General features: G+C 41.1%; 1 protein-coding gene across 1 annotated transcript in view; it reads left to right on the plus strand.

Moving 5' to 3' along the window:
• Nucleotides 1-24,290, plus strand: part of PCOLCE2 (procollagen C-endopeptidase enhancer 2) — a 60,504-nt gene continuing 36,214 nt past the window's right edge. Inside the window, exons 1-2 of the mRNA XM_004682134.1 lie at nt 1-127; nt 1,169-1,277. Coding sequence (XP_004682191.1) covers nt 45-127; nt 1,169-1,277 — 192 coding nt within the window. The 5' untranslated portion in view covers nt 1-44. The remainder of the gene's footprint in view (nt 128-1,168; nt 1,278-24,290) is intronic.

A 24,290-nucleotide genomic window follows, 5' to 3' on the forward strand; every position in this document is an offset into this window, starting at 1 on the left:
GCGCGCGCCGGGGTGCGGTCGAGCCCTGAGCGTCTACTCCGGCCATGAGGGGTGCGGGCGCCTGGGCCCCGCTCTGCTTGCTGCTGGCCGCCGCCTCCCAGCTCTCGCGGCCGCAGCCCCAGGAGAGGTAATGCGTCCTCCGCTCGGCTCCCTCCCTCCCTCTCTTTTTCTTCTGCATCCTAGCTCCCTAGCTCCCTAGGGCGCCGGGATGACCCAGCGCGGGGGGCTTCCAGGACCCTAGAATCGCAGGGCTACCCCGGTCCACCTCTCTCCCTCCTGCGCCTCCAGCTCCGTCGGCCGAATGGCAGCTGCTCCGGGCACCACGTGGCGGGGGCTCAAATTGAGCTCTGCCTCCTCTCCGCCTTCATTTATGGGGGCGAAGGGAAGCACTAGGGGTCAAATATGGGGATTTATTTTACTTCTGTTTTCTTCCCTCGGGAAGGCTTTGCCCGGGAACATAAGCCTAGGGAAAAACTCAAGGCACTGGGCGCCCAGGGAACGGCTCCCGGAAAGTTAACTCTTTGCCGAAAATTAACTCTTTGCCAACCTCCCAGCTACCCCAGGACTCAGTCTGGGGGAAACCCGCAGATTGGCAAGGTTGGCATCTCTTCTTCCCCCTCCAAATCCCATTTCAGAGGGAGGTTTTGGCAATGATTGATGATTTTCAGAAAGGGGGAGGAGAGTTAGGCTTTTCTCCTAGTGTAGGAAATTAAAAACTTTTTAACTATTAACAGGCTGTTAATCTTTAAAAACTGCCTGCATATAGTCTAGCTCTCAGCTTCTTCATCACTCCCACTATTAAAAATTTTTATTTTCCATTTTCTTATAACATCTTGCTACTGCATGGAGGACTCACTGACGGATGGATGGATGGATGGATGGATGGATGGATGGATGGATGGATGGATGGATGGATGGATGGATGGATGGATGGATGGATGGATGGATGGATAAATTCTTCTTGTATTATTGTAATGAAGACATGCTAACTGGACTGAATGTTTTCTTCTGCTGTAGCTTAAATATTCTAAGAACTAGCAAGCTTTCAAGTATCTTACTGGTGCAGGCATTTATTACTCAATATTAACTATCCATATTTGTAGATTAAACCTTTCAGAAATTGATGTTAGATTGTTTCAGGTTGTTTCCTTTTCTCTTCTTTTCACAGGCCTGTTTTCACATGTGGCGGCATTCTTACTGGAGAGTCTGGATTTATTGGCAGTGAAGGGTTTCCTGGAGTGTACCCTCCAAATAGTAAATGTACTTGGAAAATCACAGTAAGCATTATTTTTTTAAGGGTATTCTCCTGGAAATAGGTATTGGAAATAGTGGAAAGCTGTTACTTTTTTCCTCTGATGGCAGAATTTAGGTTTGGGGTAAATAGTGAGATGTTGGATTTACTTCAACTATTCGGGAAATTTTTATTAATCTAACCAGGGGTGTTCTGCATTAACAATTAGAAAGGACACAGATAATACTTGTAGGAATAAATTCTTACAGCAGATGTGTTTCAGAAAATTCATTCCAACTCAGTTGAGTTCCACAGATTCAAAATTAAGGTTATTTTCAGTCTAAGATGCGTGGTAATGACATTTCAAAGCTATTTGTTGCATGCGCCTTGCATAAAGTCTCCCAATGGGGATTAAAAGATCAAAGGTAGTGCTCACCCCTGATAACTTTATACCCATTAGGATAAAAAAAGGAAAAAGAAAAGATTAGAAAAATCCCTTTGAATAATGTCCTTGACTTGAAACCACCACTAAAGGCAATCTAAGAATAGAGAGTAATAATAACTCAGGGTTAGGGGTGGGGCAAAGAGAGAGGCTAAATATCAAACAAGGCCTAGTAAAATGCCCATGCTGGTTAATAATGGCCTAAATTGTGCTGAGTCAAGAGAAGCTAAATTTAGAGACAGCCATTTAAAAAAAATGTCTGGATTTAAAATCAGCAAGGTTGAATTATCTTTCCAGTCAACCTAGAAGTAACTGTACCTTCTTCATTTTTTTCATTGTAGGAAAATTGTTTGATAATTGAACACTTCGGTTCACGGACAATTTCATTCAGTCAGATTGTGCCACCCATGAACTATGATTTTTTAAAGTAGCTATCTCTCATTGAATTCTTAATGCACGTCACAAACTATGCCAAACAATTAGCAAGTATAATCTTACTGAATCTTCGAATTCACTCTGAGAAAGAAAGTCACTGTTATTATTCCCATTGTATAGTTAGGGAAGATGAGGCCTAGGATTATTATCTTAAATGACTTGATCAAAAGTTTGGTAAGTTCAGCTTCATACAAAGTGAAACTGATTTGTGATGAGGTTTTGCCACCAAGGTCATTTGACAAACACAAAGATGGGATAGTCCCCTCCCCCACTTTAGTGTAAGACTTGGCTCCCACATGCACTGATGCTCTCCTGTCTACAAACTGTCTGATGAATTGGTGTGTGTTTCATTATGTTATTGCCCCGCATGGAACTAGGAGCAAATGAATCATATCAAATAGCTTTGAAATGTTGATATCGGCATAAATGTCAAATAACACAGTTAACCTGGCTTCAGGTTCTACTTGTGTCTCAATTGTAATTATAATAAATGATCCCAGGAAATTATTGACTGACAGGTATTTTGTGCTTAAGAAATAGAAAGAAATCAGAAATTCCTGATTTGCCATGTATTGGGGGTTTTCTGGGCATTGTTATGACATCAAACTTTGATGGGGTGGGAGTGGGGATGCAGTGACAGTTTTCCTTGGTAAAAGAGTGTGTGGTGCAGGAGAGGCCTGCTACTGATTATTTATTCTGTGTGGGAACAGGGGGAGCATAATAGGTGCTCCACCAGGATGCAATGAAAGATAAAGCATGAATGCTCAACAGTCCGCCGTCCTTGGATTCTGATTATCACGCCATCATTCATAAATTGTGTGACCAAGACATATCTTCTTTAAATTTCAGGGTTGCTGTAAAGATTAAATTACGTTTTAAAATAACACCTAAAGCCCTTCAGCTCAGTGCCTGAGATTTAAGTGCTCGAAAAATACAAGCCATCAGTGGTATAATTTTCGTTATTCTCATTATTGCTAGTATTGATTTGATTACTTCCTCCTCCTTGACCACATTGGTCAAGCCAGGGTTGGCAACTAGTCAGACTACTTTTATGGAACAATCTACCTTATCATCTATACCTATGAAGACCTTATCCCTGGACTTGGGTTTTCCTTATGATCTTACTGAAAAGATCTTCTGAGTTTTTTAGCTCAGCTTCCAGTAAGGGAGGCCCAAAAGAGCTATTGCTCTACAGAGGTTTGTTTCTCTCTGACATGAGAGAATCTGGAGGTGTCCAATCCAGGAGGGTGTGACAGCTTCACAATTATTAGGTACCCATTATCTTTCTCTCTCCTCGCTCTCCCCTCCTTAACATGCTACCTCATCATTCAAGAAAACTGCTCAGGGTCCAGCTATCATGTTCATGTACCAGTCAAGAAAAGGAAATAGAAGGATGTATGTCCTTCCTTTAAGGAATTGGTACCAAATCACATGTGACTCATTGCTTGCTTTTCACTGGCTAATTCTAGTGACATGGCCATGCCTAGCCGGCAAGGAAGCTGAGAAATGAAGGCTTCATTTCAGGCCACATTCTTAGGCTCCACTAAATTTCAGGTCTTTTATCACTGTGAAAAGAAAGGAAAACAAGCAGACGACAAGCAGTCTCTGTGACATATTTATTTGTGGTTTGCTCAGGCTTCCTGAACTAATGTTCATGAAGTTGAGTAACAAATGCCAGCCTTTTTTGAAAAATACTTATTTTTAGAAAGCATGAGTAATTAGGTAATAGCAAAAAAGGCTTGTACAATTTGTTTTTCAAGTTAAAGCTTTTTAGTTTTCACTCTTAGCCTGTTGAATTTATTCTTTTTCATTTATTTATGTGTACAAGAACTGGGGTACAAGCCAGAGGTGTGGAGCATGAGAGGATTCACCAGAGACAGAATGGGGAGCAGAACAGGCAGATCCACTGAGATACAGTGCTGAATGGCGCAATGGCGCAATGGGCTGGTCAGGAGAGGTGCTGAGCCATGTGGGTCACCTCCCTGTCCTGGAATCAAACTCGTGCTGCAGTAGCTGCGGACAGCTTCATGGTGCTGTGCTTTAACTTTAAACATTGCGCCACCTGGGAGGGCCTTGAGTTTATTCCTTTGCCTTTTTTATGTCTGTATGTGAGTAGCAAACTCACTAACTTCCAAAAGAGTCTAACATAGTCGCAGTTATAATTACAGCTTCAGTAGAATAGTCATGAAGGCTCCTGAGGCTCTTAATGGTCTCAGTTTGACAACATCTTTATTTTTCTGTAGTTCAGAGGAATGTTCTTGTTCATTTGTAAACATCTTCCCAGTTCTTCATAGTCCTTTGGTTTGTCAGAGCAGAAAGTCTCCCTGTTTCTGTAGATCCTAGAGAAGAGAAAAGGAAGGCAGTTGTGGGATAGCAAAACTGGTAGCCTGAGGTCTCCAGTCATTCAGCTAATGTGTGTGGAACATAGAGTCTTGTGGAGCTCACAGCAGTGAACAAGGTAACATAGCTCCTTGCCCTCAGGCAACCACGACTCTAGTTTGGGGAAGCAGGCATCTAATATTTAAACAAATGAGTAAATAAAACAGCAAGTTGATAAATGCATTATAAAAATAAAAGATACTGGACCCTCCCTGGTGGCACAACAGGTTGAAGCGCAGCACTAGGAAACTAGCTAGCTACAGCTGCTTGCACAGGAGTTTTATCCCCAGTTCTGGGGTCGGGGGGTCAGGGTGGGCTGTGGGGGGGGGTGTGACCCATATGGCTAGGCCACCTCTCTTGCCACCCACACCTCCCCTCAGTAGTGTACTTCATTGATCTGCCTATTATGCTCCCCATTCTGTCTCTGGTGAAGCCTTTCACTGCCCCGGCACCTCTGGCCTCTACCCAGTTCTGTGTGCATAAATAAATAAATCTTGAAAAAATAAATAAAAGATTTACTACTTCATACCCATTGGGATAGCTATTATTAAATAAGAAAATAACAAGTGTTGGCAAAGTTGTGGAGAAAATGAAACCCTTGACATTGCTTGTGGGAATGTGAAGTCATCCAGCTTTTGTGGAAAAGGTGTGGCAAGTCCTCAAAAAATTAAACAGAATTGCCATGTTATCCAGCAAAACCAGGTCTAGGTACATACGTAAAAGAAGTGAAAGCAGGGACTTAAATAGGTGTTTATATACCCATATTTTCATAGCAGCATTATTTACAATAGCAAAAAAGGTGGAAGCAACCCACTTACCCACCCACAGGTGAATGGATAAACAAAATGTGGCATAGATATACAGAGGAATATTATTCAGCCTTAAAAAGTAAAGAAATTATGCCTCATACTACGTTAATGAATCTTGAACACCTCATACTAAGTCAAATCAACTGGTCACAGAAGAAACAAACACTACATGACCCCGCTTGTGTGAGTTACTTAGACAATAAGAAGGTTCTGGACAGGGACAGTGGTAGTGGTTGTACAATGTCGTAAATATACTAAGGCCACTAAACTCTCTAAATAAAATTTCATGTAATACATATTTGACCACTATAAAATTATTCCTAACATTAAAAAAAACCAACAATCTTGTATAATTTTTGCAGAAAGTAAGTCTATGGAGTTGGAAAATGATTAATGGTTGCATGGGGCAGGGGATAGGTGAGGTGTTCACGGGAAATGATCATAAGGGAGTTGACTGAGAACTTGGAAATGTTTGTTTTCTTATCTCATTATTCTTTACTGTATAAATTTAATTTCTTCTCCCAGGTGTAGTCCCCATAACTCCTACCACCACAGCACCCTCACCATCACCATGGTCCCTGTGTTCTTGCCCTTTCCTTCCCCTCCCCCCCCCTCAAATCCATAGTTTGCCTGCACGTTTTGGTTTTTTCCTGGCCCTTTATTCAGTTTCCCTATATGTCTTCTATAAGTGAGACCATCAGATACTCTTTTTTCTTCTGACTTATGTCACTTGGTATATCCCTTCCTGTTCTACCTGTATGCTGCAAATTGCATGAGTTTAGAGGATGGAAATGTTTTAAAACTAACTTACAGTAATAAGTTATTTCTGTATTTACTAAAAATCATTCAGTTACGCACTTGAAATGAGTGAATTTTAGTATAATGCAAGTTGTAAAACAGTCACAATCCCCCCGTGTGATGAGGTAGAATGGCTCTGAAGTTGAGGTGGGCGGTGAGGGAAGGCAAGTTAGGGGACATTAAGGCAGAGGCCTCACTTAACTGAGTATGCTCAGAAGCTTATGAAAGAGATCAAATCCTACAATGTGAAGGTTTAGACACTGTTAAATATTTAGTAACCCATGATAGGGTTGAAAGCTTCTTAGTTTTCTATAAGAGTTGAATTTCAGGATTCAGGGGTAACTGCATAGAAACCTAGCTTTTATATATGAAGGGTGAGCAGGAGTTATGATTTGATGACTAAGGTATGTGAAATCCTTTGGAAAATGGTGGCTGGTGGTCTAAGCAGACTTAAAAGGATACCAGATTTGGGGTGAAGTGAAAGTCACCCAGGTTGAGGTAAGGATGAGAAATGGTAACTCCACCTGGGCCAAGTCCTGCTTCAATAAATGAAACTCCAAGTATTGCCACCAAACAAATCCACCACTGATCTCCTCTAGCACAGTGGTCTTCCTAGTCCAGAGGGACAAGACAGTATGGCAGAAACAGACACAGATCCCTGAGATTCCTAAAGGATGTAGGGCAGAAAAGGCCATTGTAAACAAGAAGACAGCCAGCGTGATCTAGTTCACTTCTACTTAGGCAAGACATCACTCTGAAGAGCCTACCGGACACCACACAGGGTGCCCAAGACATGAATTCCTAGGTGATGTGATCATCGGGGAGCTGCCTGTGATGATGTCCCCACAGACTCTGAGTGGGGAGTGAGATAAAACCCAGCCTTGCTTTCTTGACTCCACAAGCACCTGTTGGCCAAAGATCACCATGCCGTTCGTGGCAGCGTTACAAATTATGGTGACCTTGGCAAATCAATATCTCTTCGGTCTTGAGTTTTTAACCCACCTCTTGTTCATTTTATAGTTCCATAGTAGAATTAAAACTCGTATTCGATCATGCATTGAATGCAAAAAAGGAGTTTCCAAAGTATTTTTTACAAAGAAATTGAAAACTGATTTTTGAAAGAAAAGCAGGCAGCAGGAGTAAAACAATACCTTGTGTGACAATTCTATTCAGATTTTCACTTAGGTTACATATAGTATGGTCTGCTAAGTCCCACCACCTGAACCTTTGCTTATAGCAATTATGCAAGTAGAGAAAACTTGAAACCTAGAAACTTCTGGAAACCTGTTCAAATAGATATGTAGGAATTGTTGATTTAAAATTGGTTCCTGAATTTAAAACTACATTTTACTCTGAATGTGTTAAGTAATAGTATTCATATATCAGTAAAAGTAGTTTTGTTCTTAAATGCAAAGATGGGCCAAATTTACCAACAGTTTTTAAAATGAGGTTATCTATGTATATGACCCTATTGTTGCAAATCATTATTGAAAGTATAAGGTATTTGGGTGCTGCTTATATTTCTTCTTTATTTCCAAAAAAAAAAAAAATTCTAAAGTACTGAAATTAGAGAGTCATCTAGTTAAGGTTTCAGTTATCATTGTCAACATAAATCTGACTTGGGGAAAAAACAGCAACTATTTGAACAGCTTTAAATTTAATTTTGGAGGTTCCTTAAACTTTGGAGCGAATAATATCAGAGGGCCAGAAAGTTGCAGAAGGTTGCCAGAAGTGGGAGAAGAATTACAGCAATGAATAGAATCTGTCAAGTATGTGGCAATTGTTTCCTTTTCTAACTGATTCACTCAAAAGAAAAAGTATAAATTATTATAAGTAGATTGTCTGGTTCCCTCCATACATGTACTATCATTTTGTAACTACCTAATTTTTCTCTTGAGATGCATTATATTGTTGATGCATCTAAAACAATGTATGGTTTTCAAATATATCATTTAATTTCATTCAGGTTCAATTCTGTGAGAATGGTAGGTTACATATTAGTATGTGCATTTCACTACTGGGGAAACAGGTCTAAGGGGCTTGTATCTTGTCTAATTTCATCATGCCTGCACATGGCATAAGACTACCATGAAAATTTCTGGCCTGGCGATACAAAAACTCTTTAACGATTTCTTCAGCAATCAGCCATCCATTGAGCCCTTATGGAGTGCCTACTGTGTACTAAGTATAGAGTTGGATCCTGGAGGTAAAAAGATAAGTCATAATTTTTGTCCTGAGGGAGTTTCTACTCTGGTAGGGAATCATTAGACAAGAAAATTATTGAAGGTCTTAGATTATTTAAGATGAAAATGATTATTACTCCATGCAAATTGTTGAAGCCCTGGGCATTCCTCACCTGTGAGTTCTTAAGCTGTATGAGTAATCAAAATAGCATTTTGTTAAACAAAATAGGTTAGCAAAGGTAATGAACATAGGTGAGCCACAGTGACGCAGATTCCCCACTGGCTAGGAAAAAAGGGGTGAAAATCTGGTGCTAAGAGACCAGAGGCACTTGGGGGGGGGGCTTTACGGGAGGGGGGGCTGCGCAGGACAAGGAGGGGATGACTCCGTTCTTACTAGTAGTGATAAGGAGAAGATGGCTTCATCTTTATTCTCCGTAAAGATGAGATTCTCAGATAACTACACTGATTAAATCTACAGCAATCCCAAACTAGTACAACCACTATGGAAAACTGTTTGGAGGTTCCTCAAACTGCTAAACATGGAGCTTCCCTACGACCCAGCAATCCCACTCCTAGGAATCTACCCAAAAGACACAAAAACACTGATTCAAAAAGATACCTGCACCCCATGTTTATTGCTGCTTTATTCGCAATTGGAAAGACATGGAAACAGCCCAAATGGCTGGATGACTGGATTAAAAAGAGGTGGTACATATACAATGGAATATTATTCAGCAACCAAAAAAAAAAAAAAGAAACACGTCTTTTGCAGCAACTTAGATGGAACTGGAAAAGGTCATACTTAGTGAGATAAGCCAGAAAGGAAAGGAAAAATACTGGATGGTTTCTCTCATAGCAGGAATGTAACGGGAACAGGCAAGAAAATGATAATGATGAACAGCTATATACCCGAGATGTTTTGTGGGGGTGGAGTGGGGGATGGGATCAAAAACAGTGTGGGGAGGAAAATGCACTGGACTATGGTAATGGCACATGGGTGATTTGGTGATGGGAAGCCCAAGGGGATTGTAAATGAGACGGGAAAATGCACAAAATAATGTAAAAATAAATTTATATATAAATCTACAGGAACCCCACAAAGCACAATGTCAAATCCCAGTTGAAACAGGCAAGCAGTGATTGCCTCTTCGATTCGGGAGGGGCAAAGCTTCAGTGGTGAGAGCTCCTTTTAGGTTGGTGAAGGACTCAGACTCAGGCAAAACTTTCTTCCCAGTCTCTGGGAATTTCATTGCTCACACTACTCAGCATGCCAGAGCAGGCCATCTTGAGACAAATTGTGAGAATCTTGGGGTAATCTGGTTCAGGTGCCTTCAAAATAAAAGATATGATGATCTATTTAAATCTGTGCTATTCCAAGACTTGAGGGATTTAACTGTCTTTTGGGTGACATAGCAAGGCTCTATTTTATAACACAGGCCTTCATATTTCCAAATGTGCCTAGTAAGCAATTATGTCAAGGGATTGCATTGAGGGTAGTTTTGTTATGAATATATGCTAATGTCATGGTATGGACTCCATTCTCCAAAAGTGTGATTCAATTTCAATAGCATTCACATTTAGTGTCAAGAGATAGTACATTAAAAATATAATTTGGAGTCATGTCTTCCGAATAAACTTCACATGGCTTCATGAGAAGAAAGTCAGCAGGGTGGAGTGTGAGGTCACGTGAAAGTAGAAACATACAGTGATTGTTCTAGCAAGATCGGTGCTAGGTATATAATTTGAGAAAACAAATCCTGGATTGAGGCAGGAACTCAACATTCAAGTCCCTTAATTATACCTAAGAATATAGCAAAGGGTTCTAAAATTACTGTAACTATTATTTGCCTGGCATAACCACAGCAGGGTAGATAAAGGAATGGGATTTTGAGCTTAAACACATATTTCCTGGCTTTAAACTACATATAGGATTTAGAATTATATAGAGACTTAAATTTCTATCTTAACTATAGGTTTGGGAAAAAATGTAGATATATATTTGTTGGACAAGGCTCCATTTTTTCAGCTGCCTGAACAGTAATTTAACCCAATGCTCTGCTTAATATTATTTACATCTTATTTCCTACTAAAGACAAGTATAATTAACAGAATATCAGCCTGTCCAAGACTGAGCACCGTGTGACTGAGCTAAGAGCACTATAGCTGGTTTTGTTTTGTTTTTTAAATAAAAGAGTATAATTCAGAGATGTGATTCGTACAACACTTAAACTGCCCCAGTTAGGTTTCAGTTAATAAGTTATTGGAAGAATGAAAATATTTTCCTGTTGTCTTAAATCCTCCTGGGAAGGAGAAGACCATAAATCCTAAATATGTATAAAGTAAGTGATGTTTTCCCATTTGGGGCCTTAGTGCAGTTTTTTCACATTTGTTTTATGCCTGCTTTAAGGGCCTCTGTTGCTAGTTTTTGTTTGTTTTTCTTTACTCTTTCACATGGTAATTAAGTGTTTTTATTGATTGAAAAGCTGATGTTTTGTAAATGTGCTTATTTGTACTGCTGTGATTTTAGTGCTGTGCTAAGGCAGATGCCTAGGGAAGGTTTAATGAGTAGAGAAGAAAACGGAAAAAAATGTGAACATTTAGTCTTCTTTCCGTATTCCTTATTTCTGAAAGTTTCTCTTTAGTACTATATTAATGACTAAAAAAGTCATTCTTTTCTAAAACATCACTGTAATAATGGAACACAGAGATACTGTACTAAAACCCCACTATTAAAAATTGGTGTACAATGAGAAGGCATTTAACAGAGGTAAAGATTTGTAAGGATGTATTGTTAAAAAGAAAGATAGGATTATTTTCGCATCTTTTGCCCACTCTGGAATTCAATTTAGATATATAATTATGAAAAAATTTGATTGTATCATAAATTTGCAGGTGCTGACAGTGAAAAAGAGAGTTGGTTGCTTCCTGCTAGGGACCCAAGAAGCCTTTAGAGGGCTCCCAATTCTAAGGGCTTCTCTCTTTTTCCACATTGTTCGGCCTTAGGATTGTGTTCCTTGCTGTCCCATCTGCTTTGCACAGTGATGTTTTGGTTTGTAAGACTTATGTATTTATGCATAAAGAGTTGGTGGGGGGCATGGTGGTGAGAGGATTCACCAGAGGCAGAGTGGGGAGCAAAACAAGCAGATCTACTGACATACACTGCTGAGGGGAGCAGCGGGTGAGACAGGAGAGGTTTGCTGCACCATGTGGGTCACCTCTCTGGCTGGAGGGAAGTGCAGTGACTTGCTGCAGTGACTGCAGACAGCTTCATAGTGCTACACTTTCATCCCTTGCACCACCAGGGAGGGTCCCAGCACAGTGAAGTTTCGTATGAGTGATACTGGTCCTTGATCCTAGGAAAAATATAATCACTGCTTTCAACTTACACAGTTGGACCTTTTAATGTAACACCTTTGTCAAAAGTGCTGATGGTACACTTGAACTTGGGAGAATGGAAGTGTGTTCTTCAGATATATTGTTTGTTAGATCCCGAGGGTCAATGTGGCAGGTCTGTGGAGAATTATAAATTTTCCACATTATAAGTATCTAACAATAAATGGGACACCCAGAGAGAAGTGGGTAATTGGAATTATAGCTGCCCAAAGAACAAGCTCTTCCTCCAAATAGTACCTGTCTTTTACCACCTCCCCCAAGACACTCCTGAACACTACATATTATAAAATTATGCTTTCCAAAATGTGATGAGGGAAGGGAAATGATTTAGTCAGAGATGGACTGTTTCATGTACCAGGCCTATAATAAAGACCCAGGGAATCCAGTGGGAGCTTTCTTACTGTGTAATACTCTAAGAATTGAATTGATAGGGGTCTCATTGCTAGATACAGAGTTTATAAAAACCTTGGGCTACACTGACCTCTGAAGAAATTCTAAGTCATTAACTTGTTAAAACTATTTTTAAGGTACTTACCTAAGTTCAGGTGCTGGGTTGGGCACAAAGATCAAGATGATTGAAAACATCTGTGAAGTGGCCCTGGGCAGTGGTGGAGGGAGAATGGAGCCAAGGACATGTCCTCAAAATAAATAATAGGTTCAGGGTCACCGGACTCAGGGTGTAAGGCTGAAAATGAGGCAATAGTCAGTGACTCGCAGCATGGACATTCAAGAGTCCTGCTGACATGGCTTCAAATCCTGTTTGGCCATTTGCTAGGAATATGAGCAGTTTCCAGAACTTTTGAAGTTGGTATCATGCTGAGAACTGCCTTGTAAGGGCTGTGTGATGTTTGAAGGAGGTACGAAATGAAAGAGAATTGGCATAGTGCTTGGTACAAGCAAGCACTCAATAAATAGTGCTGGCAGTGATGTTTTTAACCTCTCCTCCAGATCTGCAATAAAGCATGAAGTGTGGTGTTTGTGTAGAATTTGTGTCCCAGCCAACTCATTTCAAGCTGGATGGTAATCCCTTTGGGGCATGGCTAGTTCCCATTGGAAATAACCCATTCCTACTCACTATGTCCTTTCTTCATTTAAAATATGATCTTTCATAAGTCTTCATCTACAGAAGTGCCTCCAAACCCTGTTTCTCCTCAACTGTGTCTCCTTAACTAGGCACCTCCCTTCCAGCACCAACTGAGAATGCCCCTTAACTTTGGAAACTAGAGCACACAGAACAGAGAAAACTACAGTTCAAAATTATGAATAATTTTCAGCCTTAAGAGATGGAGACTTTAATTCACCTCTAGGGACCTCAAATCTCCAGAGTAATCCCCTCTAGCTATACAGATAAAAGAATACATTTACTCATTTATTCTTTTAAAGAAAGATTTATTGGCTCCCCTGGTGGCGCAGTGGGTTAAAGCACAGCACTGAGAATCTAGAGCCGCTTCCGCATGAGTTCGATTCCCGCCTGCCCCGGAGGTGACCACATGGCGTGGCAGACCTCTCCTGACCCGCCCGCTGCTCCCCTCAGCAGTGTACTTCCATGATCTGCCTGTTCTGCTCCCCACTCTGTCTCTGGTGAAGCCTCTCACCCTCCGCAACTCTGGCCTGTCCCCCAGTTCTGTATGAATAAATAAATAAATCTTAAAAAAGAAAAGATTTATTTATTTATCATACAGAAATGGGGTACAAGCCAGAGGTGCAGGGGCAGTGAGATGATTCATCAGAGACAGAGTGGGGAGCAGAAGGGGCAGATGAATGAAATACACTGCTGAGGGACACAGTGGGAGAGTCAGGAGAGGTCTGCCGCACCATGTGGATCACTTCTGGGGCTGGGGATCGAACTTGCACTGAAGTGGCTGCGGCTAGCTTGCAGTGCTGCGCCATTACCCACTGCGCCACCAGGGAGGGCCTTTTCATTTATTCTTAACAGAGTCACACCAAAAAATAGTAGTCAAGAGCATATAGTTTATGGAGCCAGACTGCTTGGCTTGATGTGCCAGCTTGACTGTAGTGGTAGCAAGTCTCCAAAGATGATGCCCTAGTAAGTAGACCCTCTGCTCCATGCTTTTTCTTGTACTCCCCAAACATAAGCTCGAGGCTGCAACTGTGAAACACACAGAATGGGAAAGAAGTGGCAGTGTATGATCTGGGGCTGGAGCATGAGCATGCTTAGTTTTCCCTTGTCTCTGAACAGAGAGAAGTGAGCCACCATGCGAAGACCACCAGGATTTGAGAAAGCCCAGTTTAACCATGTAGAGAGGCTTCATGGAGAGAAAGAAGAGAAAGGGGGAGGAGACAAGGAGACAAAGGGGCATAGCTCAGACAGCTCCAGTCTTCCCAGTTGAGTTCTAGACTTGTGCGAGAAGTCATCAAGTCTGGTTAAGCCTTCAGATGACTTGAGACCCAACTCTCAGCTGATAGAAACTGCATGAGAAAATTCAAGCAAGAACCACCCAGCTGAGACCAGTGAAACCTCAGAGCCACAGGAAATAAGAGCACATTACTGTTTTTTTGACACTAAGTTTGGGGATGGTTTGTTTGCAGCAGTCAGTTATAAAGCACAAGCTGTTTGATCTTGGCTTTGTTGCTTACCCTCTCTGTGTCTCAGTTTCCTCTTCTATAAAATGCAGATAATAACACTGCCCACCGCATCTGTTCACTCTCGGTTTTAAGTTTGTACTGTATACACAGTATAAAGAATAGAGCCAGCACATGGAAGGTACACACAAAATTAATCACTGGAATCACTCATGAAATACTTATTATGTTCAGATCCTGTTTTACGTCCTCAGATTATAATAGGGAAGTTTCTTCTAATGAAGGTGTTTATGTTTATGGGGGGGGGAGACAGAGAAATAGATCACAAAGGGGTAAGATGGAAAGAGGTACCAGGAAGGTAGTAAAAGGGTGATGTGCTACAGACCGATGCTGATGCTGTAATACTTGAACTGAAACCTGAATGATGCCAAATATATACCCAATGATGGTTATCAGGGAAATTGTAAGAGCACCTTATTCTGAAAGCACATGATTTAGTTTGTAGCTGTAAGCAACCTCCTTCAGGCTTCTTGTCCAGTACCGGTAAGTAAATGAAATGCCTTCTGGATGTTTATGAGTGGAAGGGGCATGGTCACAAGTTAAACTTGAGACCTGCTGAGATTTATTTATTTATGCATACAGAACTCGGGTACAGGCCAGAGGTGCAGGGGCCGTGAGAGGATTCACCAGAGACAGAATGGGGCCAACTGTTGAAGTACACTGCTGAGAGAGCAGTGGGTGGGCCAGGAGGTGTCTGCTGCGCCATGTGGGTCACCTCCGGGGCAGGCGGGGGTCAAACTCATGCTGAAGTGGTTTTAGCTTCTTAGTGCTGTGCTTTAATCCACTGTGCCACCAGGGAGGGCCCTCTTCTTTGATTTTTCATGCTTGGTTTTGACTTTTGAGAGTTGCTTTGGGAATCTTGAGAGGAAAGGGGCTCATCTTTGTGAGTACTGTTGCCTGGGGTCCAGAGGACCCAGTGAGAGGCGGAGGAGGAGAAAACTGTTTTCTTCATTCCCACTCACAGCTCTGCAAGCTTGGGAGGGACTGAAATCTTAGGAGCATCAGGAAATAACACCCTTGGAATAGGTAGTCTTCCTCTTTGTGGAAGTAACACTGAAGTCAAGGAACACTGAAGACACTTCCATCAGCGGGAACATCTTTTTAGTCCATTCACTGGTGAATGGCCACTTGGGTTGTTTCTGTCTTTTGGCTATTTTGAATTATGCTGCCATGAACACTGATGTACAGATGTCTGTTTGCATCCCTGTTTTCAATTCTTTGCGCATATACCTAGGAGTGCAATTGCCTGGATCATATGGTAATCGTACACTTTTTTTTTTTATTATTTTTTAAAGATTTATTTATTTGTGCATACAGAACTGGGGTACAGGCCAGAGACTCAGGGGTGGCGAAAGACTTCACCAGAGACAGAGTGGGGAGCAGAACAGGCAGATCAATGAAGTACACTGCTGAGGGGAGCAGTGGGCGGGTCAGGAGAGGTCTGCCATACCATGTGGTCACCTCCGGGGCTGGCGGGAATCGAACTCATGCGGAAGTGGTTTCAGCTTCTTAGTGCAGTGCTTTAACCTGCTGCACCACCAGGGAGGGCCCACTTTACTTTTTTTATATATGCATGCAAGAACTGGGATGTAGGCCAGAGTTGGTGGGGGGTGGAAGGAGTTGGCTGCTGAGAGGATTCACCAGAAACAGTGGGGAACAGAACAGGCAGATATACTGAAATACACTGCTGAGGGGAGTAGCAGGTGAGGCAGAAGAGGTCTGCTGTGCCATGTGGGACACCGCTCTGGCCAGCCAGGGATCAAACTCATGCTGCAGGGGGTGGCGACAACTTGACAGTGCTGTCCTTAACTACTGCGCCACCAGGGTGGTCCTCATATACTTTGCTTTTTGAAGAGCCTCCCTAATGTTTTCTAGTAGTAGAGGAGGAAAGATATGGGGAGCACTATCACTAGGGAGTTAGACTATGAGGGACTCTAAAACAACCCAAATTTGCGGGGGGGGGGATTTTAGCACATTAATCAGGCGGAAAGGAACTTGAGTCATTGCTCATTAGTGAATGCAACTAAGCATGTATTGTTTGAGGATATATACATACATATTCTAAAAAACAATTTATATCACACATACATCTATATGTACCATATATATTTGTGTATATGTAAATATTTTTTAAGCAGCAGAATTATCAAGAGCTAGGAAAAATCCCAGAAGATGTCCAGTGCACTTGTTTTCATTATAATTGTGAGCCTGTAATTTTATTCCCCTCAAATCAGAATATGATTACCTATAAACCTTAGCTATGCATGTATTATTGTTTCATTTCTCTAAATAGATGTTAGCGGTTAGTATCTAAAAACAATAAAACTTTTTTTTTTAAGATTTCTTTATGCATACAGAACAGGGATACAGGACAGCAGGGGTGGTGAGAGGATTCATCAGAGACAGAATGGGGAACAGAACAGGCAGATCGATGAAGTACACTGCTGAGGGGAGCAGCTGGCAGGTCAAGAGAGGTCTGCTGTACCATGTGGGTCACCTCCGGGGCACCAATCTAACTCGCAGCTAGCTTGCAGTGCTGTGCCCTACCCCATTGCGCCGCCAGGGAGGTCCCATAAAACTATTTCTTAGAAGTAGAACTAAGTCATAGGCTGATTCAATCAGAACGGAGTCAGCAGACAGTCTTCTGACTTACTACTGCGTATCTTGTGGTGCCCATTGGCATCCGCTCCTCTGGCTTCCCATCCAGGGAGTATCTTTATTGCAGCAGTTGATCTCTGTCTTTTTACTGCTAAACTGTCTCCTCTACTAAACTGCAAACTCTGCAGCAAGGCCCTTGCTTTGGTACCCTCTTCTTCCATTACCTATCGGAGTGTTGACTCAAACGGTAGTAGTTGAGTGAGCAAATGAATGAATAGATGGTTTTTTCTTGCAATTCATCCATTCATGTAGGCAGAGCAGCACAGAAATTTTAGATTGCTGCAAAATCTTATTCATTATTCTAGACCAAAGAGTTCTGGAGAAGGAGCCTTTACATTTTTGTAGTCAATAGAATGCTACAGTTGAGCTTATCTGCACTTGTGTTCCACGTGTGGGGTTTTCTCTGCTGGATCCATGCATGATTGGTCACCATGTGGTTGTGCTGGTGTTGGGGGTCCCAGTTAGCACAATGCAGTGACATGAAAAATAGCAACACACCCTTTGGATTGTCGGTTTCTGAATATTTACCTTCCAATATACATGAACATTCCAGAATTGTAACGTTCCTATGATCTCTGTGTTGATATTCCACTAGACAGTTGAAGTACAAATGGAAATTACACTTCTTGCACCTGCAAGAGTACAGTGCTATAATATTAAAATGGACTTTGAAAGCTGTTAATTGTATGTATAAAGCCATTTTGTGTTGGGACTTGGAAACAGTTACTATGAATTGAGTATATTAATTGATTTTATGGAAACATTTTCTTTTAGAATCAAAATATGCTTATAAAATTGCTTATATTTTAAATAATATAAGTTTGAATAATTCTATTTGTAGAATTGTTTGGTGAACTAATATTTATACCATATAAAACTTAGCCCTAAGAATTATTTTTGTTTAGGCATTTAATTCCATATAGATAAATCTTTGAGTTTTGGGTAGGGCAGTATTCATAACATCTTGTGAGGATGAAAATTTTCATCCCATTGATGCTGACTGAGTAGCATCTATGTATATCTATGTGCATGTAGAATCATCTGTGAGGGAAATGGATATCACAGCTTGTTTGAAGAACCTTACAACCGGAAGTGTTACAGGACACCCCAATTCTGCTAGAGGACAGGGGAGAGAGGGACACCCCTGAAGCCCCAAAATTCTGCCTGCTCTAAGTGGGTTCTGCCATCCGTCGCAACAAGACAAAACATATAAAACTTTAATGAAAAAGGACTTTAATACAGTGAATATACAATACGGAACACAAAGAATATAACTTCTAAATCAAACACCTGAAGTTACCCATCCCCTCGTGGGCAAAAGTCCACCCAAAAGGGATTGGCCCAAAGCAAGGCCTGAAAGCCCGCCACTAGACTAAAGCATCTTCTGGCCGGGACCCATGGAAAAGGGTCAGAAATGGCCAGACAAATCTGGGAGGAAAAAATCAAAATCAGTATAAACACTGCCATAGTCACCTCCCTACAGGTCTCTCACCCACATCTGCCTCAGCCAGTCCAGGGTCAGGAAACAAGCATGGGTTCTTCATCACATCCTTGCTGCTCCATGTGGCTTCCTCAGGTCTCCTTCTGGCTCTCCACCCAGCTTCCTTCTCTTCTTCCCTCTTCTCATCCTTCTCTCCTTTTTCTCTGCTCAGCTCCACCCTCCTTCTGGGTGGGGCAGGGAACCTGGAGCTTCCCCTTTTCCTAGGGACCACCCTGTTACAATCCCCCCTTTTGATTTTCATACCACCATATCTATGGTGGCACAATTTTAGGGTACAGTCAATTACCAACATTGTCCATGAATGACCGATATCACAGCCATAAGTGGAAAATAGTCTATTTGTGCATGTAAAAGAAAAAAAAAAAACTTCTTGGTGTGTATCAAAATCATAGCAACAGAACAAAACAAAACTTTAAAAGCTGTTTAAAAGGTTCTTTCAACCTTGTTCAACTTGTATGGACAAGTGATTTACAAATACATGTTAGCTTTTAACTATTTTTGTATTTTTGCATAAAATCACAGGGCAGAATAATCAAGTAGCCAGTTGTTGTTGTTGTTGCTGGCCTTGCTGGAGTCCTCCCTACAGGATCAGAGCAAATCATCGATGTCCAGCCCAGGGTCAGGAAACAAGCCCGGTTTCTTCATCACATGCTTGCTGCTCCATGTGGCTTCCTCAGGTCTCCTCCTTCTCCATCCTGCTTCCTTCTCTTCTCTCCTTTTTCTCTGCTCAGCTCCACCCTCCTGGGTGGGGCATGGAACCTGGAACTTCCCCTTTTCCTAGGGACCAGCCTGTTACAGAAGGAGATTTCCCCTTCTCTTAGTGATGTTTTGTGAGCTGCGACAAAGACAGAAGGTGGAGGAGAACCTATTGTGTATGCAGGGAAGGACGCTGACATGGGAATTGATGAAATTATTTTGTTCAGTTTTTGCAACTAAGATATACTGAGTGTATATCTTGTGCCAGACCTGTTGGCATACAGTGTAATATCAGTGAACCAGGCAGAGATTCTTGCCATTAGGTGTTTCACATGCCAGACACATACGAAGTGTTGTAAAGGGGCTGTGGTGTAAAGGGAAAGGAAGTAGAAGGCAAGGTCAGCCAGGGAAAGGGGTAGGCCCCATAAAACCTTGTAGACGATTTTGAGATAGAAAAACTGTCAGTCAGCAACCCCACAGAAAACAGTGTGCTCAAATTAGGATGTTCCAAAAAAGGTTTAGTTAGAAAAGGTTGTTTTCAAGAGGTTATCTTAAAAGAGTAAGGAAGCTTAGAGGAGAGGTCATTTAGTAGAACCTACGAGTCAGTAGAACCTATGAGTCAGCTCACAACAACCTCATAGAGAAAGAGCCAGGCAAGTAAATATTCTGACCTAACCTTCCTAGCTATTTTTTTTTATATTTAACATTTTTAAAAATTAGACATATTATTTAATTTTTAAAGATTTATTTACTTATGCATACAGAACTGGGGTATAAGCCAGAGGTGCAGGGGACGTGAAAGGATTCACCAGAGTCAGAATGGGGAGCAGAACAGGCCAACTGAAGAAGTACACTGCTGAAGGGAGCAGTGGGCAGGGTCAGAAGAGGCCTGTCACACCATGTGGGTCACCTCCAGGGCAGGAATCCAACTCCCACTAAAGCGACTGCGGCTGGTTTGCAGTGCTGTGTCTTTATTCCTTGCGCCACCAGGAAGGGCCTCCTCCCTATTTTTATCTTCCTGTTGGGGCTTTCCATGGCCAGAAGCAATTGGAAGATAGTTAGTGAGGGAGTCATCCAAGTTAGTTTTCCCAGGAAGGAGAATAGGGTGGAGATGAGAAGTGAGTAGATCTGGAGGGCAAATGGAAGACATAGGACAATGGGGTGTCTGACTCAGGGTTCTCCAGGGAGATAGAGTTAGTAGGAGGTATATAAATCTATATCTACTCAATTCATATTAATCAACTCATATATATGTGTATATACACACACATAAATAACCACATACATGTTATACAACATATACAATTATATCCTTTGCTTCAAAGAATTTTTAAGCAATTGTGGTGGCTTGTCAGTTCAGAATTTGTAGGGCAAGTCAACTCAGCAGTTTGGAATCTGTCAGTCAGGAGATGATGCTGCAGTCTGAGACAGAATTCATTCTTCCTTGGGAAAACCTCAGTCATGTTCTTGAGGCCATTCAACTGATTAGATGAGGCCCACCCACATTATCCTGAATAATTCCCTTTAGTTACAGGTTGCTGATTGTAGATGTCAACACATCTTGTGAAGGTATTAATATGTAGATTAATTTTTAACCAAATAATTGAGTAATAAATAATTGAATAAGACTACAGTCTAATCAAGTTGACATAGAAAGCTAATCATCACAGAGTCACTGCTGGGCAGAGGAGTGACACAATGTGACTTGTGTTATTAAAGGATCACCCTGATTGCTGTGTTGAAAATAGAGCATAGGGCACTTCTCTCTATGAGAGAAGTGGGAAGACTAGTCAAGAAGCTGTCGCTGTGATTTAGATGAGAGAGGATGAGGGCTTGGCCAACGTGGGCACCATAAAAGTAGTAAGGGGTAGTCAGTTTCTGGATATACTTTAAAATAGAGCCACCAAGAACTGTTGGTGGACAAAATGTGGGGTGGAAAAGAAAGAGCCACTGAGGATTACTACAAAATTATTGGCCTGTATCAACCGGAAGCATGGAGGCATAATCAATGTATAGGGAAGAGCAGATTTGGCAAGAGAAGGAGGGGTTCTGTTTGGACATGTTAAGCTGAGAGGTACATCAGACTGTGCAACAGAATGTGATTCCAGGTGCTGCTTCTCCACCAGAAAGATCAGGTAACAGTTTGCTTTCTGTCCTTGAGTCAGTGCGTCACAAAGGAAGGAAAATGACAAACATGACCAAGTGGTAGCAGGGGAGCCCATGTCCCTAAGGCTTGCAGTGCCGGGAACTAGGCCTGGGACACTGCATTAGGTGTGTGGGAGCTAAGGATCAAGGTGCCATGCAAGCTTTTGAAATGAAGATGGTACACAGCTTTTTTAAACATTTATTAATAATGTCAATAAAAGCATTTCTTCTATTTTAGATGACTTGCTACAGTATATTAAGGCAGTAAATTCTATTTCTTGCCTGGCCCAAACATTATTCAGAGTCAAATGTTACTACTATTTAAATTTTTTAGAAAATGATTTATTTATTTATGCATACAGAACTGGGGTACAGCTTAGAGGTGCAGGGGTGGTGAGAGGATTCACCAGAGACAGAGTGTGGAGCAGAACAGGTGGATTAACTGAAATCCCGCGCTGAGGGGGCCAGCAGACAGACAGGAGAGGTCTGCTGCTCAATGTGGGTCAGCTCCCTGGCTAGCGGGTCCAAGTTGGTGTTGAAGCTGGTGGCTGCAGCTAGCTCATAGTGCTGTGTTTTAGCCCATTGTGCCCCCAGGGAGGGCCCCCCCAAATGTTGCTATTTTACATTGAAAATCAAGTAATTGGAATCTTTTTGAGATTGAACTGTTGTTCAAAGTTCTTGGTTGCTGTGAGTTTGGCATATTTCAAACACTTAATATTTTTCTTCATTTTCCAGAAAAATAAATCGGTACCATTACTGGGCATATTTTTTAGCCACATGCAAGTACTGCAACAGAACTTTAAAAAAACTTACTAGAGGTAAATGTTGTCAGAGACTGCGTGGGGAATTTGTTCATTGCCACTGTCTGGATTGAAATAATCTTCCAGGTCTCCAGTCCGGTATGTCCATCAACTTAGCATTTTCGAAAATCTTGCTTTTTATAGTGAAAAATCACACTATTATTTGGGCCCTAATTTGGCTATCCAGAACTATCTGATAAAGCCAGCACAGACTCGCTGACATTCTCAACATCTCTTACTCTTTGCTAAGATTTTCTAACTTGAAAAGAATAAAAAATAAAACTGACAGCCTTTGGGATTGTTACCAATATCAATATATTGGCATATGTTACAATCATCCCTCTTGTTTATGTGAAAACAAAATTAATTTGGAGCTAGCAGACTAAGTTAATTTTAGATTTTTAAAAAACAGGCCTAAAATGGAGAAGCTAAGCTATTATGGTCCATGAAGACCTAAAAGTTTAAGAAGTACTGGGACCATGTTCTCTGTAAGAGCAGAAGTCATAGTTATCTGTGTCCTTCCTCCACAGCTAGTGTGGAACTTGACACACAGTAAGTCCTTAATAAATATTTCATGAGTTTATTGGAAAAATTTTAAATGTCTTTTCTAGGACAAACTAGAAATTATCATTGTTCCCCTGTGTTTTCTGTCCCACATTCAAAAATCTTATGTCCATCTGGGGAGAGATTACAACTATTTCATTTACTGACTTTACAGTCTTTTACTGACCACAAATTTTCATCAACACATTCAGCCTCTGTTTTCTCACATGCCTCAGATGGTCGTCTGAGCAGAGACCCAGAACCACATGTCCCAATCTTCCAACAATTTTTTAGCTCTTTTGAGAAACTATCAAATTGATCACTGATATTTCTACTCTAATTTATATACATATTTATTTCAAATTAAAGATACAGAATATCACAGGATCCGTTGGATGTACCATATAACAAATTGCTATATTTTTGTGAGAGATCGAAGGTATGGAATGTGACTGGATTTTGGAACAATTTGTTATGCAGTTATGTGGGTGGCACTTAACTAGTTGCTTTGAGGTAGTAAATAATACTTGTGACTTTTGCTGGCATATACTGAGCATTAAGTGAACCACAAGTTCTTTAAAACCTATTATAGATTGATAGATACATGTTTATATTACCTGCATGGCCTGTGTTTCCGATTGCTTTAATTCTTTGTTTAGGTGTAATTTATAGAGTGGACACACATTTACAAATTGCAATTCAATGAATTTGACAAATTCATATTCCACCACCATGATCAACAGGCCCAGCACCCAGATCTACCTTCTTCCACTTCCCAGCCAATTCCTCATCCCTCCCTTGGGCAAGAACCCATAAATTAGTTTTTCCTGTTCTAGAACTTCATCAAAATGGAATCATATAAAATGCAGGTTTTTCCCTTCATCATTTGCTCAGCATTATATTTTTGGATTTATCTGTTGTTGTATATGTCAGTAGTTTGTTCCTTTTATTGCTGAGTATTATTCCATTGTATGAATACACCACAATTGTCCATTTTACTGCTGGTGAATGTTGTGCTTTTTCCAGATATAAGCTATTATGGCAAAGTTGCTTTGAATCTTCTTGTGCAAGAGTTTATATGCACATAGTTTTCTTTCCTTCTGGGTAGATCCCTAGGAGTAGGGTTGCTGAGTCTTCAGATAGTGTATATATCACATAGAAGTGGCTGCCAGGTCAGCTTCCAAAGTGGTTTACGCCCCTACCAGCAATGGTGGGAATGTCTGATTGTTCCATAATCTGGTATCTGGTAGCAGTTGTTCTAATTGCACTATTCTACAGGATGTATAGTAATGTCTCATGATTTTAATTTGCATATTCTTGGTAGTTGCTGAGGTTGAACTATTTAATGTGAATGTTGATCTTTCTTTGGGAATAGTAGGTCCAAGTATTTTACCTGTGATTTTTACAGGATTGTCCTTTGTCACTAAATTGTAGGAGTTTTAATTTATTTGGAGGCTAAGTTCTTTGCCAAATATATGTATGGCAATTATTCTTCCCATCTGTGACTTATCCACCCATTTTATCAAGAGGATCTCTTGTTTTGATGAGTAGAAATTAAAATCTTTTTGAAGTCAAATTTACTATTACTCTTGTAGTTAGTGCTTTCTTGCTACCCAGTATTAAAAAGATACTCTGTTTTCTTCTAGGAGCTGTTTAGATTTAACACGTACAGT

The sequence above is a fragment of the Condylura cristata genome, unplaced genomic scaffold (genome assembly GCF_000260355.1).
Source record: "Condylura cristata isolate star-nosed mole 26May11 unplaced genomic scaffold, ConCri1.0 scaffold00014, whole genome shotgun sequence".
Lineage (NCBI taxonomy): Eukaryota > Metazoa > Chordata > Mammalia > Eulipotyphla > Talpidae > Condylura > Condylura cristata.